The sequence below is a fragment of the Stigmatopora nigra genome, chromosome 14, assembly GCF_051989575.1.
Source record: "Stigmatopora nigra isolate UIUO_SnigA chromosome 14, RoL_Snig_1.1, whole genome shotgun sequence".
NCBI classification, from domain to species: domain Eukaryota; kingdom Metazoa; phylum Chordata; class Actinopteri; order Syngnathiformes; family Syngnathidae; genus Stigmatopora; species Stigmatopora nigra.
In genome coordinates, this window is record NC_135521.1 from 4434155 (window position 1) to 4451856 (window position 17702).

The 17702-nt window shown below is 41.1% G+C and overlaps 1 protein-coding gene and 2 long non-coding RNA genes across 4 annotated transcripts; 1 reads left to right on the plus strand and 2 right to left on the minus strand.

Annotated features, from left to right (window-relative positions):
• The first annotated feature begins 201 nt into the window (after positions 1-201).
• LOC144207454 (uncharacterized) lies at positions 202-1835 on the plus strand. The gene is made up of 4 exons (XR_013328666.1): positions 202-364; positions 557-648; positions 1285-1540; positions 1730-1835. It is a non-coding gene; the product is annotated as an uncharacterized LOC144207454 (long non-coding RNA).
• A 355-nt stretch (positions 1836-2190) lies between these two features.
• On the minus strand, positions 2191-3975 carry LOC144207455 (uncharacterized). Of its 2 annotated transcripts, none has more exons than XR_013328668.1 (7): positions 3716-3975; positions 3063-3139; positions 2902-2991; positions 2718-2815; positions 2560-2656; positions 2434-2497; positions 2191-2347 (listed from the first exon to the last, which is right to left on the minus strand). It is a non-coding gene; the product is annotated as an uncharacterized LOC144207455 (long non-coding RNA). The 2 variants fall into 2 exon arrangements; XR_013328667.1 differs by having other exon boundaries at positions 2882-2991; positions 3716-3971.
• A 1905-nt stretch (positions 3976-5880) lies between these two features.
• Positions 5881-17443, minus strand: f8 (coagulation factor VIII, procoagulant component). Its single transcript, XM_077732938.1, has 27 exons — positions 17193-17443; positions 17043-17125; positions 16671-16793; positions 16037-16249; positions 15489-15668; positions 15306-15403; positions 14620-14740; positions 14312-14546; positions 14083-14233; positions 13913-14000; positions 13336-13553; positions 13115-13256; positions 12819-13037; positions 11447-12267; positions 11227-11369; positions 10742-10907; positions 10428-10667; positions 10086-10314; positions 9821-10003; positions 9629-9745; positions 8993-9064; positions 8796-8881; positions 8551-8706; positions 8307-8451; positions 8072-8214; positions 6868-7050; positions 5881-6617 (listed from the first exon to the last, which is right to left on the minus strand). Exons 1-27 carry the CDS (start codon positions 17339-17341, stop codon positions 6453-6455), a joined length of 4869 nt encoding a protein of 1622 aa, XP_077589064.1. The 5' UTR covers positions 17342-17443; the 3' UTR covers positions 5881-6452.
• Positions 17444-17702: the final 259 nt, after the last annotated feature.

The following is a 17702-nucleotide window of genomic DNA, read 5'->3' on the forward strand; positions in this document are numbered from 1 at the left end:
ATATATGGTCTTTTTTATTTGACATAAAAAGCCTTACTATACAATGCATAGTCAAAATTATTCTGCCTACTAAACATTTTGGAACACCCTGTAGTATAATGAGGCTTTTTTCCTTGTATTTTTAAGGCCTTTAAAAAGACATTGAGCCACTAGAGGACGCAATCTGTTTTTCTTCCTGCTTTTAACTTCCTGACACAGGTCAGAGTTCTCGGCCCTTGAACTCTGACCTGGGTCATGTGACCCGCCTTCAGTCTTCAAAATGGCAGATTAGTCAAGATTGGCGATTGCTGCAGAGCCACTCAAAAGTGACGATTTACCGAAGATAGACCTGATAAAGTTCTCACAGGACAATCCGGTGCATTTGGTACGTTGTCATCTGGGGATTTCGAGGTCCCAGTTCTCATTTTAAGAGTGCTTTTTGACGGTAGCGTGCTTCGATGGCATGATGTTTTTCCAACGTGGACGCAGACATTAAAATGTTTGCAAACAAATTGGCTACAGCTATAGCTGTAGTTCTTTATGTTTTTAAAAGAAATCATTCTATTGTGTGTTTCAGTTCCTCAACGAGCACAGACTGCTTGGAAACATCAAGAATTTGTCCAAGAAGGAGCAGCTTGGCGACGCCATAGCGGGCTGTTTGTCAGCAAAGTGAGTATTTAAAAAAAAAAAAACTGTTTAATTTCTCTTTCTGCGTAATAATTAAATGTCAGCGTTCATTATTCAAGGCTTTGCTCTATTAGCTTGTTTTTTTTTCTTTTATTTTTTAGGATACATTCAAATTTTGAATGAGAATACACCTAGTGGTGTTGATTTTTTAATAGCAAGAACATGAGGATAACTCTCACCCAAACTAGGTAATCAGTGGAGGTTTAAGGAATATACAGTACACTTTTATAGAATATAGACATTTTCCATTCACTTAAAGGAAGATCTAGCGCTTGGACCTTTTTCATTTTTTAGTTTTGAATGCGGTTGAAACATTCAGTCAACAATATTGCAGGGGTCATTTTTGACTTAAGTTAAGAAAATCAATGGAATCAATTGACTTTTTGGGATATTTTTTTTTTGTAATGAATGGATTTGAAATGATTGACCGAAAACTCATCCAGGATGAAATGAGTCATTTGTGCATCCAATTGGTTAAATAAGCAATTACAAAATCATGCTGTATTTTGTAGAGGTTTAAAGCCATGGACACAGTGGAAGAGGGGACCAAAGAAGTGTTTCAGGTTTATTTATTTTCATGTAATGTGTACTAAACCTACTCATTTTGTGTCTTTTCAGGATCAACCCAAGTTTGCCAAATCAACGCTAAAGAAAGATGACTTTGGAATGTGGCATAGCCTTTGACACCAACATCTTGGGGGCCACTATCCAGTCTGTTTTCCATACCTCCCACCACATTTGAATCAAATGATCAACAAGCTGTCCAGGAGCTTGACTATTTGATTTGGGTGTGTTGGAGGACATGGAAAATAGACTGAATAGGGGCTCTTGAGGACTACCTCAGCAGTGGACAAAAAGCCAAGTCATCAGAGGGGTATGTCAAATTTCCTTTTTTTTCTCCCCCCTCATACTGTGGCATAAATGTTGCCTTTTGTAGTGGGATGAAAGCATACATTTATACTGTTGGTAACACTTGTTTTATTTTTTTGACTTATTTAGTTATATTTATTTTTAATGTTCTACTTGGTCCAATAAGCCTTAACTCTTTTTTTTTTTTTTTCAGAATACCATCCAGTGCCAAGAAAACTTTTGTCCATGGAGAGGACCATTAAGAAGTTGGGACTTTATCTCAGCCCTTATTTGTGAAAAAATAAAACTTTTGAAATGTACATTTGTTTAAAATTTTTATTGAAACAAATACACCTGCATACATATTAGTTTGTATTACATTGAAACATTCATCGATGATCTTCTCCACCTGTAGACAAAAAAATACATTTTTTAAATGCAACACTTAGAATAATTTTCAAAAGAATAGCCATGTAAACACTTAGCCATTTTTTTTTAGCTTTTAATTTAAAAAAATAATCAGCAAAACACTTAGAAAAAAAATTTCAAAAAAAGCTCATTAAACACTTAATCATTTTTTCCTTAAAAATACTTATTAAAAAAAAAAAATTAAACCATAAATACTTAGTATTTTTTTTATTTTGAAAAATAAAATTTTTACTTAGAATATAAACACCAATAAAAAAAGGAAAAAAAAGACCATTAAGGGTCTTGGGGTCTTTTTTCTCCAAGTGTTTTGACAAAATTAAATGACACTCAAATCTCTTTTATTAAAATGACTGGTTGAAGAAAAAAGATGAAATCCTCCTCACCTTTGGAATTGGAACTTGATCTATAAAAAAGAGGGAGATGTTAGAAATTTGCAAATTTAGTCAATAAAAAAAAAGGTTTGACTTAGATATTCTACAATAAACTTACCTTTTAGAAGACTGCCAGTAGAGTTCAGAAATGATGCACCATCAAGTGTGCAACCTGGGAAGATCTGCATAAGATAAAAGGGGGGATTAGTCAAAAATAATGTGAGAATAGAATGTTTTGACTTACATATTCTACAATAAATTATCATCAGAAGACTGCAAGCAGAGTTTAGAGACGATGCATCATCTTCAAGTGTGCAACCTGTGAGGAAGATCACCTGGATCTGCATATAAAATAAGAGGGGTTAGTCAATAAAAAAATGAGAATAGAATGTTTTGACTTACATATTCTACAATAAATTATCATCAGAAGACTGCAAGCAGAGTTTAGAGACGATGAATCATCTTCCAAGTGTGCAACCTGCGAGGAAGATCACCTGGATCTGCATATAAAATAAGATGGGGGGTTAGTCAATAAAAAAATCTGAGAATAGAATGTTTTGACTTACATATTCTACAATAAATTAACCTCAGAAGACTGCCAGCAGAGTTCAGAGATGATGCATCATCTTCAAATGTGCAACCTGCGAGGAAGATCACCCAGAGTCTAGGCATGGACCTGATGTGTGCAAAAAAGCAAAAGTTGTCATATATAGAGACTGAAGAATAAACAGCCGGGATTAGTTTTACCTTGATGTGGTCCAGTCTCCTCAAGGGTTTGAGTGTCCTGGGGCACACAGGAAGAGCTGCATCTTGATTTAACCAAGCTATTTGGGAGTTGACAAACAATTATTACACAAAAGAGAAATCTTACAATAAATGATCACGATAAAGAACGAAAATAAGTTAGTGAGTGCTCCGTGCTAATTTCTCTTTCTCAGACAAGGTGATTAAATATACAGACTGAAGTTAACAGCTAGGAGAAAAATGGCTAAACAATTTTGGATTCAAATGATTTAACACTTGCAGTAAAAACTATCAGTAAAGACAACACACACTAAACCAAGTCGTGCCTCTGGTTGTCATTATTGAGTGAGCGTTTACCCAGCAAACGTCTTTCTACACGACGCGACAATGGAGAAAAATGATTAGATCTCTTAGTATTAACATCAAGACGACGCTTGACATGGTCAAATGAAAAGCGTTGTCGAGACGCTAATGCTAAGATAGCTTGTAGCTTGTCGGTGGGGATAAGGAGCCCAAACTTGAATTGTCGACGGTGTGGTCAACCTGGCATTAAACTAATAGATTCGTTGGCGTTTTAGCTCAATTGATTCCTAAAAAAATCTGCCGGTAGCGTAATAAAAACGCACTTAGGTCAGTAAATTGCTCAAACAATTTACCTTGTCGGCGTGCCCGACGTCCATCAGCATGGAAATGGCAAGACGAGGTAGTGCGCATGTGCCTAATTTACACACCCGGTTTGCCACGCCCATATCTTTCCGCCGTATTGAAAGTGGAAAAGATGGTCTGTTTTGATGACGTCGATGGTCGTCATTTTTGTGGTCTTGATCCTATAAAACAGTACACGTGTCTCATATCATTTTCTGTAAAGCCTACTATACATGGTAATTTTAAAAAAAGTACTATTCATGGTAATTAAAAAAACCTTACTATACATGGTCATTTGTTTCAAGGAAAAAAAACTCACTATTCATGGTCATTTTTTAAAAAAAAAGACAAAGCCTTACTATACATAGTCTTTTTATTTTTTTAAAAAAAAACTTCAGAATTATTTTTCAAACGGTAAGACAGTAATTGTCCAGTAGAGGGGCTCCTTCCCACACTTCAGTGGTGCCACCTCAATACAAGGTTCAATCTACAGTTTCTACAAACTTTAATATAAAAACATTTAAAACCCAATAATTCAAAGCAATGTAATTAAACACCCATATAGTTTCAATATATATCCTGTCTGCAACATCACGTAGCAAATCCCCACAACACACTAAACATACAATTATTCATTTTCCCAACTGTTTATCCTGACAAGGGTTACGGGGGGTGCTGGAACCTACCTCATTGACAACAATATGATTTAAAACTGCAAATATGTGATCTGGTACAGCAAAATAAATCATAATAAGCTAAGGCCGATGTTTTAATCAATATGACGATGAGAGATTTTCAATGACTAATAAATAAGCGATTCCTATTTATATTTTTATAAGAGTTCTAAATCAAAGTAGCTCCATTGGATATCTCTAAAAAGCCAGGGCGCGTACCACAGGAAATTTTGTAAGGAGGCCGCAAGGTTATGAGAGCGGAAGTTGACCAAATCGCAGATGCACTTTCCAGCAAACACTTTGAGAAAGATTAGTTAGAAGTCACAAATTACATTCATAGGGAAATTGCTGCAGTCGGAAACATCCCACGATATTACCACGTTCATTTTCAACCAAAAAAAGGGCAGGTGCTTTTTAAAAAAGTATCTTTTCATATGGTGCTCAACACATTCCTTAGGAAACATAAACAAACCCTTTGTACACTGCTTTCTCCCCCCCTTAACATTAGCAAGGTGATTGTGACCTTATCATGAAGCCAATGACCTCCAAATAATCCCATCCAAACGTAATCCATCGGTGTTAAAAAAACAGGTGTTCCTGTTTTGCGAATCCTATCAGCTCCACGTGACGTAGTGCTGCCAACATCCTGTCCGCTGTCGCTTTCTCAAGCCAGGAAACTTTCTCAGCGGATAATAAGAAGATAAAGACAATTTAGAGCAACAAACATTCTGATCATGTTTTCACGCAACACCATTTTGCTTTACGTGGGAGCACGCTTGTTCATTGTGTGTCCTGGACAGTCTGGTTTGAATAGGATAAGCCAAAATAACAGATCTGGAACACGAAGGACAACAGACGCAAAAGAGTGACGAAACAGCAAAGATAACGAGGAGGAACAAAGCATTCCTGACGTGAGGAGATTTAATTTGAATGAAAATGACAATGATCCTCATTTGGCCTCCGTGCACAATTTTCAAAGAATAGAGCTTTTTGAAAGAAAAGTCTGCCTTTGCGTTAACTAGAAAGACACTAAAATTAGGAAAGGATGTCATTGAGATGCAGTGAAGTGCGTTAAGTGCAATTCTAGTGTTGTGGAATAATTGACAAGATGACTTTGTATTTTGTGTGAATTAGCTATCTATTTATCTAAATAAATAGACAGAGAAACTCAGTTTTGATATTTGTATGTTTGTGTTCTTAAATTGTGGGTCATGTCCAAACTCAAGTTGTCCCTTTGGATGAGTGGTTAGTGTGCCGGCCTCATAATGGGAGACCTGGGTTCGAATCCAGGCCAGGGAGTTTGCGTATTTCTCTGGGTACTCTGGTTTCCTCCCACATTCCAAATACAAGTCTCATTGTGCCCTATGATTGGCTAGTCACCAATTCAGGGTATCCCCCACCTCTGGCCTGAAGTCAGCTGGGATAGACTCCAGCACCCCATGTGATCCTGGTTAGGATAAAGCAGTTAAGAAAATGAGAAGTTTGCAATGAAAATAAGTCTATCCATTCAAGATTCATTATTTATATGAAATTTGTGAAAGCAGAAATGCATACTTTTGTAACAATATATAACAAACATTCAAACATGACACGCCCATCTTTCTTTGAAATATTTACACTAGCATCCATTCTGAAGATGTTGGCAATTTTTTGATACTTTTCTCTCCATTATGACAACTTTTCTGATACACTTTCCTATGAAGAACAGATCCAATAACTTAAGAGCTTAGCGCGGAGATAATGTGCGATACAAACAGGCCATAAATGCACAAACTATTTAATCAGTGGTATTTTTTTGATTGTGTATACTCAATAATGATGAACTCGATGTACTAATGTCAATCTATTGATCATTTTCTGTATTAATGCAAGTGTGACACCCCATCAAAATGTCACCTTTTGGTGTAATAGAATACAAACCTAAACAGGAGCAAATAATTCTTCTTGAACTGACAGATTTATATCTGAAATTATCCATTAGGGAAATAAAAGCAACGTGTCATGAACCGTGAGCTCAAATACCAGCGATAAAAAAAGTTGGCGCGTTTACGGGCCGCTTTAAAAGCGCTTTGCGTCATTGGTCGAGGCGATCCTCCCATGTGTCGCAGCCCAGCACCTCCAGGCGTAGCGCGATGTCATTGGTCCATTGGCGAGGGTGAATGCGAAGGAAGCGGCCAAAGAGAGCTGGCTCAAAAACACTGTAGGCTTCCTCATCGGGCTCCTTGTTAGCTGCAAAAATCTAAAGGGGAATCCAATGGGATCAGTCTTTCATACTGGACACTCTTCAATAGTCCCATAAGATCCAATATAGGCAAAATGTGTACTTTAGAAATATTGTTAATTGACAAAAAAAGGTTGTTAGGCTAAAAAAGGAATTTATCTGAGAGTCATGGGAAAAAAAGTAAGTACTAAAGTCTACTATTTTGACCTAGAAATGGAACAGGCGCCTTTATTATTATGATGACATGTTGTGTGTTGTTGTGTCGTACCATTTCACTTTGCGAGTCCTTCATTAAGACTCTGTTCCAAGTGCGTTCATCCATGCTGACACTCACTGAGAACTTAGTGAGCATCATGGGTGTCCGGAAATATCTGGCTCCTTGGGTAATGACACCTGTGATGCGCTTGACTTTGACCAGGTCCACTTGAAGCCACTGTTGAAGGTTGTTCTCCTGGAAATGTTGCCAAAGAGTATTTATGAGAGTAAAAAAAAAAACATTGGGCTCCAATGATTTCCAATGATTTATCTCTTTACACGACCCGAATATATCTACTCGATGTCCTTGTGATCGATCCAAAAATAACAGGGGGATAATAATTTCTATTATCAATCCAATTAATCAGCCCCAGGACAAAAAAAAAAAAAATGAAGGACTGCTGTGTCTCTGATCTGTTCGAGAATAACAGTATTAGATTAAAAACCAAAAATAATAAAAGAGTACAAACCAACAACAACATCAGCTTGTAATAATACCAATGCCAATACCAATACCAATATCAATACTACTACTACTACTACCACTACTACTACTACTACTACTACTACCACTACTACTACTACTACTACTACTACTACTACTACTACTACTACTACTACTACTACTACTACTACTACTACTACTACCACTACTACTACTACCACTACTACTACTACTCCTACTCCTACTACTCCTACTCCTCCTACTCCTCCTACTACTCCTACTACTCCTACTACTACTACTCCTACTACTCCTACTACTCCTACTACTCCTACTACTCCTACTACTCCTACTACTACTACTACTACTACTCCTACTACTACTACTACTACTCCTACTACTACTACTAATAATAATACCGTACTGCTATGAATAATGAATGAACAAGTGACAATATCTACAAAGACAAACTGCAACGTTATTTGAATAAGGAATAACATGTTTGCATGTTCTCACCTGCGTGGGTTTTCTCCAGGTACTCCGGTTTCCGCCCACATTCCAAAAACATGCACGGTAGGCTGATTGGACACTCTAAATTGCCCTTATGTATGATTGTGAGCACGAATGGTTGTATTTTGCCCTGTGATTGGCTGGCCGCCAATTGGGGGTCTTTGTGCCTGAAATCGGCTGAGATAGGCTCCGGCAACCCCCGCAACCCTTGTGAGGGTGTCAGAAAATGAATGAATGTTCTCATGTTGTCCATTCATGTGTTTACCTTAGGGATCCAGGCATTGGTTCTTCCCTCCTGATGGAGGCGGGCCAGGGTGGGGCTCCATTCGCGCAGAAAGGACGAACGATGTGAGGAGGCAGAGATGTTCCTGATAAATCCACTTCTCATTCCCAGCGGATTTGAGCAACCTGTTCAGTTTTGAGGTCAGTGCATGGTCACACAAGAAATTCAACTGGAAAACGTCAAGGCGTGGTAACTTATTGTAAAAGTTAAACCGAACTGTTGAGATCACAGCCCAGGAGTTCCATTCGCAGTGCGGGACTCAGCATGAAGCTTTCAGGGTGAACCCGGATGTAACGAGCCACAAACGGAGGGGAGAAGTGGTTATCCTTCACCTTGGAGTTGTCCATGTTCCCGTGAAACCTCTATAGGGTTCAAACAGAGAGGCAAAAACGGTCAGATATACGTTTTTTGGGGAGAAAAATAGGGTTAAAGAAAGAAAAACGGTGTTTTGGATTTCACACATTGGGCTGAGATGTGTAGTTTCCCTGGTAGGTGATCCATGTGGTCTTGTCCAGGCTGTAGGAAATGCTGAAAAGAGAGATGTAGTTGGCCTTCAGGTTGCTACTCACACCCTGCGTCTGAATGCCGTGGAGCAGGGTCGGCTTTTGCAAGTCCACCTGATGATAAACAAGTCAATAATGCATTTGAAAAATAAGGTAAGCCAACAGTTGGAGGATATAAGATCACGGTGTCAATCATTTTCAACCTGTATCCAAGAAGAATAGTTAGTACCCTTCCAAGCATTGATATAACCAGATTGGTGCAGCCTGGCCAGATGGGGCTCCCAAGAACCTGGGCACAACACGTAAAAACATCCAATTTAGGACCATTTCTATGCATAATATGAGGCAAATACTTTGGATGAAATATACACAAACCGTAAATGGAATCACAATGTTTTACCTATGTGATCTGAAGCCGTGATTTGGAAGTTTTTAATGTTTCCAGATCTCATTCCCAGAGGCATAGCGCAATCTGCGTGAAAACAATTCAATCAAATCAAAGAATAGGATAGGATATTTTTTTAAATACCGTATTTGTCGGACTATTAGTCACACCCTTTTCATAATTTGACTGGGACTTATGCTCAAGTGCGACTTACCACTTTTATATTTCTTCACACTGCCCACTAACAGCTTGTAATGTTGTGATTTCTAGGTTGTAGTTATGTAAAAAACGATGTTGTTCTCAATTTGACTATTATACTTTACGTGTTTGTTCTTGCTGTATGATAAATTAAATTAAAAAAGTTGTCCCCCAAAAATGCAACCCTATCCTAAGGTGCAAACTATATATATATTTTTTTCAATTTCAATGTGGTTTCTTTCCCTCGTGCGACTTATACTCCAGTGCGACTTATACTCCAGTGTGACTTACGCATTTGTTTGTCTAGTGCGGTACTTTACACATAGTTCATGGCCATGTAGACCATTTTCAGCCATTGGCCAGGTTAATTTTAAGTGTTTTATATATCGTGAAATAATCTTTTAAGTGGGAAAGATAGATACGCCCATACTGGTGTGTTTTGAAAGCTCCCACCTGGATCATAGACCAACACCTTAGCTCTCATTCCAGCCAGCTGGTAGTCCCCGACGGTGCACTCGACCAGCCACGTGCCAACCGTGGCGGGGCTCATCTCTATCGTCCCAAAGACGCCTAAAATGAACAGTTCCAGACAGTATGCCAACAAAGCAGTATTCAAGAAAAACTGTTTATTATGACCATTTATACCTGGGTATAGATTATAGATGCTCGTGTGGTGCTCCTTTCCCATTTGGGTGCCAAAAGGCAAACCATGGAAGTGCACGGCGTGGTATTCTCCATCACTTCCCACATTCAGGAGGTGCCAGCGGACGAGTTGGCGCTTTGCAACGACCAGACCAGAAAGTGTCTCGGCCACGAAGCCATTTATTGCTAAGGAAACAACATAGAAAGTTGATTATAAACAATGGCAAAAGTCAGTTCTTCACGACACGACACCGAAACCGGTCCCCACCTGAAAACGTATTACCCATCTTATACCAGGGGTCGTCCAGGTTGACCTGACAGGGAGAGACGCAATGTTTCTTCAGGTTCTCCTCCAAATACCAGCTCTTGGTCTCGTCAAATGTGTGGAAGAGAAGGCTGAAATCCTGGATCTTGGCGCCCAAGTCCTCCGCCATTGGCAGAGTGTCAGGTTTACAGACGAGGAGTGTACCAATCAATCCCGAGTGAAGGTCCTTCTCCTGATATTTAACGCACACATTTCCAAACATTGAACACACAAATGCAAGTATTTTTTGTACCCTTCCCTAACTTGACATCATTGCACCATCTACTAGAGCACATCTGCGCCTACCTTGTCCACAGTGGAGTAGTAGGCTCCAGCTTTGCACAGGAACTCTGCATCCGTGGGACCTTGCATATTTCTGATTCTCCAGTTATAAGTGCGAACCTCTCCAGGTGGGACAGGTTCTCCCGGAACGCCCACCGGTGCCGGCTGGGCATAGATTTGCGCCATGCCGGCTCCCTCGGTCCGATCGTAAACTCCCTGAAGATGGAAGGAGTAGGGCCTGGATGCCTTGTTCTTGAACACCACCTTGAAGGGCCAGAAGGTGAGAAGTTAAACATGATCGTTCCGTTGAGTCTAACCACCAAGTCCACTTGACTCACAGTCAGGTGCTCGTTGATTTCCGCCTTGATGAAGGGTCCCATAATTCCCAGGTGTTCTTCAAGCTCTCCTCTGGGGGAGGCTTTCAGGAAGTCTTCATTGGGGTATTCACGAAAGACCACCTTCTTGTAGGCTGCCAGGAACTTCCTCATTCCACGACGCTTCTCCCTAAAGTTGATCATGATGACTTGATCCAATGATTTATCTCATATGAAATGTTAAGCAAATGACCCAGTTTGGGAAAACTGGATTAAACTAAGATCCAAGTCCAAGAAAGATGGGAGCAAACCATGTCGCATTTTATTCAGAAAAAATGTCTAGTCACACGCCAATGAAACAAAACATCCTTCTATTTATAATTTACGTCCTAAAAAAAATGGCAATTTTGACACAAAAACATTCCCATAAATGGAAGACACCCCAGCCACATTGCCTTAATTTGGACGACGTAAGAAGTCGAGTTGATTGGAAAAGTAACCCGGCCTACCCTGGTTTGATAAGATGAGTTGCCTTTTTGACGCCGTAGTCCCAGTCCATCTCCTCTGCTGCGATGTAGTATTTGCGGTACATTGTTTTACTAGAGCGCAAATGAATTTGGCCCGAGGTACCTCCATCCACCGTGCTTTTCTCCTGTAAAAACAGCAAGATGAAAGATCAAGTGATTACCCTCACACCAAGACCCTCCTCCCCCAGAAAGACAACCTTACCGTTAGGCCGTAGTCGTCGTAATCTGCGGATAGACTGATTCCCGTTGTGTTGTTTGCTGCCATAGAATGAGAAACCACCCGTGGAGAAATCACCCGTGGAGAATCCACCGTTTGGTTGGCAGAATCACTTCCAATGAGGCTTTTTCGAAAGTCTTTCTCCATTTCCAGTGAATTGCTTTCATTTAAAAGCTTCGACAACAGTCTTGGATTTCTGTCGGGTAGGATGTCGTTGCTTTCTTCCCTCGTGGCATTGATTTCAAATGGCGTGGCGTTCTTTTGTTCGGCGTTCATCTGGACGCCTGTTCCATTTTTCGGGATCCCTTCACCAAACTGCCCTTGGAATTCATCATCACCAGAAGTCAAGTTTTCTTCCGTCCAGCTTCCTTCCGCCCATCTTCTCCGCCTGCCAATTCTTTGGGGTTCCGTGGCATTGGCGTCCACCATCCACTCGCCGTTCCTATCCAATTCCATCAAAACATCCAGTGGGATTTCGCTCTCGGGTTCAGAGGTTGCATTTTCTTCACCCAAAGACCCTTCGGTCAAATTTCTCGTCTGACACATTTGGGTTCCTCTGACAGTCCACTCAATATTGTCACCTGTGTCGTAGTGACTGTTGGTATAATTTTTGCACCCCCAAACCGTATTTTTCACATTGGCAGGTCTCATGCTCTTCGGCACTAGGCCCACACAGCCCGCGAAACCGTCCATGTCCTCCTCGTGGGCGACAAATGGGTTTCCAAAGCCGCAGGGACAAACAACGTAACTGGTGCTCATCCCCCGCCTTCTGAGGTTACCATCGTAGGCGCTGATCTCCCACTCGCCTTTGAGAGAGAAACAGGAGGTCAGAAAACAAACAGGGTTTTGCTTTTTTTGTAGCAAACCGCAAAAAAACGTGGCAATACTGAGGAAATATTGTTCACAGTAAAACCTCATTTTTTTTGCGTTACACCACGAAAAACGGGGGAGTACCGCGGAAATATTTTTCACAGTAAAACCCTGTTTTTGCCATTTTATTCTTTGCAGAACACCGTGAAAAATGGGGTAGTACAGTGGAAATATTTTTCACAATAAAATCCCGTTTTTGCGTTTTTTTGTTTTGTTTGCAGAACACCGCAAAAAACGGGGGAGAAAAGTAATCCCTCGATTATCATGGTTAATGTAGACCAGCCATGGCCGTAATCAACTTCACTGCTGAGTTCTAGTAGCAAGTGGCTTCCGCTTGCGAGTTTCAGCGTGGATTTTCACATTTTTAGGAACTTACAAAAAAAGATAATTAACAAAAAATATTCCCTGCAGGAAAAAAAAGAAATGTAGTGAAGCCGCGATATTCGAGGGATTACTGTACTGTATTAGGCTACAGGTTAGTGATTACCTAGTGTGTCCATTTCCATGGGAATGGTCATACTCATCATAGGAAAGAGGGTGAGGACTGATTGATGCAGGCTGTTGTATTCAAAAGTGTTTCCCGTGAAGTAGACAGACAGAAAGTCGCTCTGGGTACCCACGTTGGCCACGTGCCAGTAAGTGATTTCACTCTTGCACATTCGAGGACACACGATTTGGTCGTCTCCGTATATGATGCCATTTATACCTGGATGAAGAAGACCAAAACCATCGTTTGTTTTCACCATCCCGCCTTGGAAAAGTCAAACGCTGAGGAAAACTCACTGTAGATGACATTGGAGTCGAAAGAATCGGGATTTGTGCTTAGGGACGTGTTCCACTCTTGCTTGATATTCTCATCGGCGTACCAACTCCTGTTCTCGTCAAAGACGGCGAACATCAGCCTGCACTCGTGATCGGGGGCCACCTGCCATGGTGAAAGGAATATATAGAAGCAAAATGCAAAAAGAAGAAACCCCTCATTGTCAAAAAGCAATTGCACTCACCAGGCCTCCTCTAGTGTCGATGGCTTTAGACTTGCAGATGAGCAAGGTGCCCACCAGCCCCGAAGCCAGGTCCCTCTCTGAGGATACGGTGCTGTGGTAAAGCTGCGAGAGACATTGGGGGTCATCCCCCAAAGGCCCGTCATCGGGGGTGATGTCCCAAACGTAGACAAAGGTCCCGTTTGGGGGCACCTCCATTGAGCGCAAGTCCTTTTCGGAATCTTTGGGTGAAGATTGAGAATGAAAAAGATGTGAGGTGGCTTTTAATAAATGATAACATGCTCATGAGAGGTTTCCAAGCACATTCAGGACTCGTGCAAATATATGTGTGCAGGTTTATGCTGCTAAATACAATTTATGGATAGTGGCAGCTATAGAAGAATGAATAAAGTGTGTGAATATCTTTAACATGGTATTCGATGTCATTCTTTGTTCTATTGCAGCTTAGAAGAGGCAGGCAATTTCTTTCCGCCAAAATAAAAGATAAAACATCTTATTCAGCCAAAAAGCCAGATTTGCATACAAATATTACATATTATTCTGATGTTGCTTATAAAAAAGTACAAAAAAAGATGCTTACCATTGTCGGATTTCTGCAGCGAATAGACTTTGGTGAGAGAGTTCGGGTAGATATTAAAAGGATGACTGGCCATATTTTTGAATGTAATCTGAAAGCAGAATTCAAGTTGTTTTATCTGTTAATAAAACAAATTGTTCTTTATGAACCCCCGCGTTTCATTCCGGGCTTACGTGGAACTGATCGTTGACTTCTCCTTTCAGGAGCGGACCCGTCAGTGTCCTGACCGAGTTTTTCCTCCGGGTGAAAGATTTGTCTCTATATTCCACGTAAGCCACCTTTTTATACTTGTAGTTGCGTTGACGAAGGTGCTGGGACTCGTCTCTGGAAAGAACCACATTTGCATGGAGTTCTTCATTCTCCGAATACTAGCCGCAACCTTTCCTTTGTTTTGCGCGCTACCTGTTTTTAGCATTGAGATTCGGAGCATAGTCCCACACCAACTCCTCAGCGGCAATGTAACGTTTCCAAATTCGCTTCCTTCCGCTGCCGGATCTCCCCAGCGCTCGTGGACCCATGGGCGCAAAATTCACAATGTTGAAGTCGTCCGTGCTGAAACCTTCGTAGTCGTCCTCCTGAGTTTGACGGAGGTCTGGCCCCGGGCACTTGTTCACCTGGAATGTGGCGCTCATTCCATCTGGACACGAACGCCAGAAGAATCAGGTGAGTGTGAAAGTGGGACACCCGTGCCAACTGGGGTCCCCTCTCACCCTGGCGGTGTGCATTTATCTGGCAGCTGATGAGGAAAAGGCCCACAGTGCTTGGCTTCATTTCTGCGGTGGTAAAGGTCATGGGGGTCACCTCCAGAGTCATTTTGCGATGGTTCAGCACCTGGGAAAGCAGACGGATACTCTTTATTTACTTTGAGAACGTGATATTACCAGACTGCCATATTTTTCCAACAATAAGATGAACTAGTAGAAGAATATACAATAAAGATGGAAAAAAATCAATATATAGGTCACACTGGAGTATAAGTCGCATTTTTAAGTGGGCCTTTTTTTATTTGATCGGAAACCAATAAAAACACGTTAAGGTAATAATAGTTAAGGAGGAAATCAACATGGGGAAACTGTTAACATAAGTTTTTTTGGGGGATAACCACATCTAAACAAACAACGTGACAGGCTCTTGGTGGTCAGAGAGAAAATAAATAATAAATATATAAGGCGCATTTGTGTATAAATCGCAGGCCCGGCTCAACATTGAAAAAATGGGTGAGTCATAGTCTGGAAAATATGGTATATTAAATCACATAGGCTATCGTATTTTTCGTATTTTTTCTGTCGTGACTATATTATAACATACTGCAGGCAACTATATTTCTATGTGACACACTCAAGGACTAAACAACAGTTCAAAGCCAGTCACAACGGACAAAAGAAAAAAAAATCACCTTTAGACTGTGATCCTGAAACTGGATGGAGTGGATTTCTGGGGCAGTGCCGATCCCAATGATGTGCCAAATCATCCGTTTATTGCACATGGTCAAGCCTGGGTGAACAGAGACAATGATTTGGCACGGGTGTCAACAACACAAACAACAGTGTGTGTGCATTTTGCCCGTGTGGTGCCCGACCAGGTAAAGTGGAGTTGCTATAGCCGTTGATGGTGTGATATTCCGTCCTCCTGTTGCCCCTCTGGACGTCTTCTCTGCTATTCCCTCCCAAATGTCCGTACCAGCTCTTGCTCTCGTCAAACACGGCAAAAAGCAGCACGAAAGCCGGGTTTCTCCTTTGCTCATTTTTACTGAACGCACCTAGAAAACAGGCCATAAAATAAATAAATGACAGAAATAATGTCATGCTTATGTTATGACTAGAAGTACATGGGCAAAACATTTGAAAATAACATTACTGTATTGACCCGAATATAAGATGACCCCCTTTTTTTCCCAGACCCGAGTTTGAAAAAAGACTTAAAATTCAACTTTTATGCAAAAACGTATCTGAAACAATATATTTGAGTGAAAAAGCATGTTATTTTGTCTCATTCCAATCATGCAAAAACGATGTATCACATATTAATATCTCTGTTATTTGGGAATATTACTTGACAGCGACAGAAGAAAATGAATTTTGTTTTTTTTTTTTACATGAGAGGCAAAAGCCCGCTCCCCACACTGACTTGACTGGCAGATGAGAAGGGCACCAATAAGGCCAGAGTTGAGGTCTCGGACGGGGTCCACTTGGGACGAGTAGGAGTAGGTGAGACAATCCGGGTCGTCGATGGTGGGTCCGTCATTGGCCCCGATGTCCCACACGTACTTGTGGTATCTTCCGGGAGAGACGGCGTCGTCCTCCTTCTCCTTGCCTCCCGTGGAGTCCTCGTAGCCGGCTCCTGGGGGTGCCGGGCCACGGCGGGAGATTAGAAATGAAAACAAACTGGCAATCTCGCTCAAGAGTTCCCATTCCTGCCGCTGGTTGCGACAACATTTCAGATCATGATAAAGTCCATTGTGGGATTTCATCCTGTGACAGGAAGACATGAGCTGCTTTCAGGAAATGACACGCGCTCAGAGGAGGCGATGAACCTTCTGGCGATGAGACCAACGCGGGATGTCGCGAACGCCATCCTTTGCCTTGTAAATGAAGCTTAGTATGGTTTTTTTTACGTTTGTGACGATGAGACAACGTGAATGCATTCATTGGTTTTGTCTGTTAGTTTGTTCTGAAATTCAAAGTTAACTTTTGGATCACAAAACTGGTATAAAGTAAGAATAAAATGTTTGGAAGACGAGAGTCCTTCTTTTTGAGATTACCTTCAAACTGCTTCCAGTACGTTATGCCCACTGGGCTGATGCTGTAGGGTTGCGACGCCATGTTTTTGAAGTGTACAACAACCCTTTCAAAAGGTTGTGTCACAATCACTGGACCTTGAATACCTGCGAGCACAGAACATAACAACCATGCTAAAATGGTCAACCTTTAAAATCTCATTGCACTTCTATCATGACCGTAAAAGGCATTCAATTCCATTTGAGAGGACCTCCATCAAAGCTCATAAATATACATGTACTCCAAAGGAATTCATTTGGAAACAATCCAAAAGAACACAAAAATGGAAACATTAAAGACAATCAGCATTATTGTTACATTATTATTATTATAGCAGCTGGTTTGTTCCCACATACCTGTCCATGGTGGTCTCGGTTTGAGGACAGTGTAGGAAGCATCGGTGTATTCCCTATAAACCGCCTTAATATATTTGTGAAGCCTAGGAGGTCAAATGAATAAATAATCAACTTAGAGCAGACATGAAATATTAAACAGGCCAAGCTCACCTTTGGTCAGATGTTGCGTCTGCATCTCCCACATGGACGTAGTCCCAGCCAATTTCCACGGCGGCAATGAAATGTTCTCTCACCACGATGCTCTCTGCGCGGTGGAAAGCCAAGAGCAGTAGGCAGAGACGCAAAAGTGGTGCTTTCATGGTCAATGCGCGCACCTGTAATGGAGCACAAAGACAGAACTAGCTCATAGACGCTGCGAGCGTCCGTTAAAAAGGGATCCGCTGGGTGGGAGGAGAAGCTCAAAAGGAACCAACGTCTTTTGGGGGTGGGTGTGCGTTAGTGTGAGGGAGTGGTAGCTGTCACTCTCAAGTTCAGGATTTTTTAAGTACTGAATATTACTGCATGTATATGTGTATATGTATGGGTATATGTATGTGCATATTTATGTGTATATGTATGTGCATGTGTATGTGTATATGTATGTGTATATGTGTATATGTATGTGTGTATATGTATGTGTGTATGTGTATATGTGTGTATGTGTGTATGTGTGTACGTGTG

What these genes read in the sequence shown, in the direction of transcription:
- f8 (XM_077732938.1), bottom strand. Translation starts at nt 17,341, where the DNA reads ATGAAAGCACCACTTTTGCGTCTCTGCCTACTGCTCTTGGCTTTCCAC. An exon ending in GTACTGGAAGCAGTTTGAAG is followed by an intron (nt 16,250 to 16,670) that starts GTAATCTCAAAA and finishes CGGCACCCCCAG; the next exon opens with GAGCCGGCTACGAGGACTCC. An exon ending in CACGGCTTCAGATCACATAG is followed by an intron (nt 8,882 to 8,992) that starts GTAAAACATTGT and finishes TGTTGTGCCCAG; the next exon opens with GTTCTTGGGAGCCCCATCTG.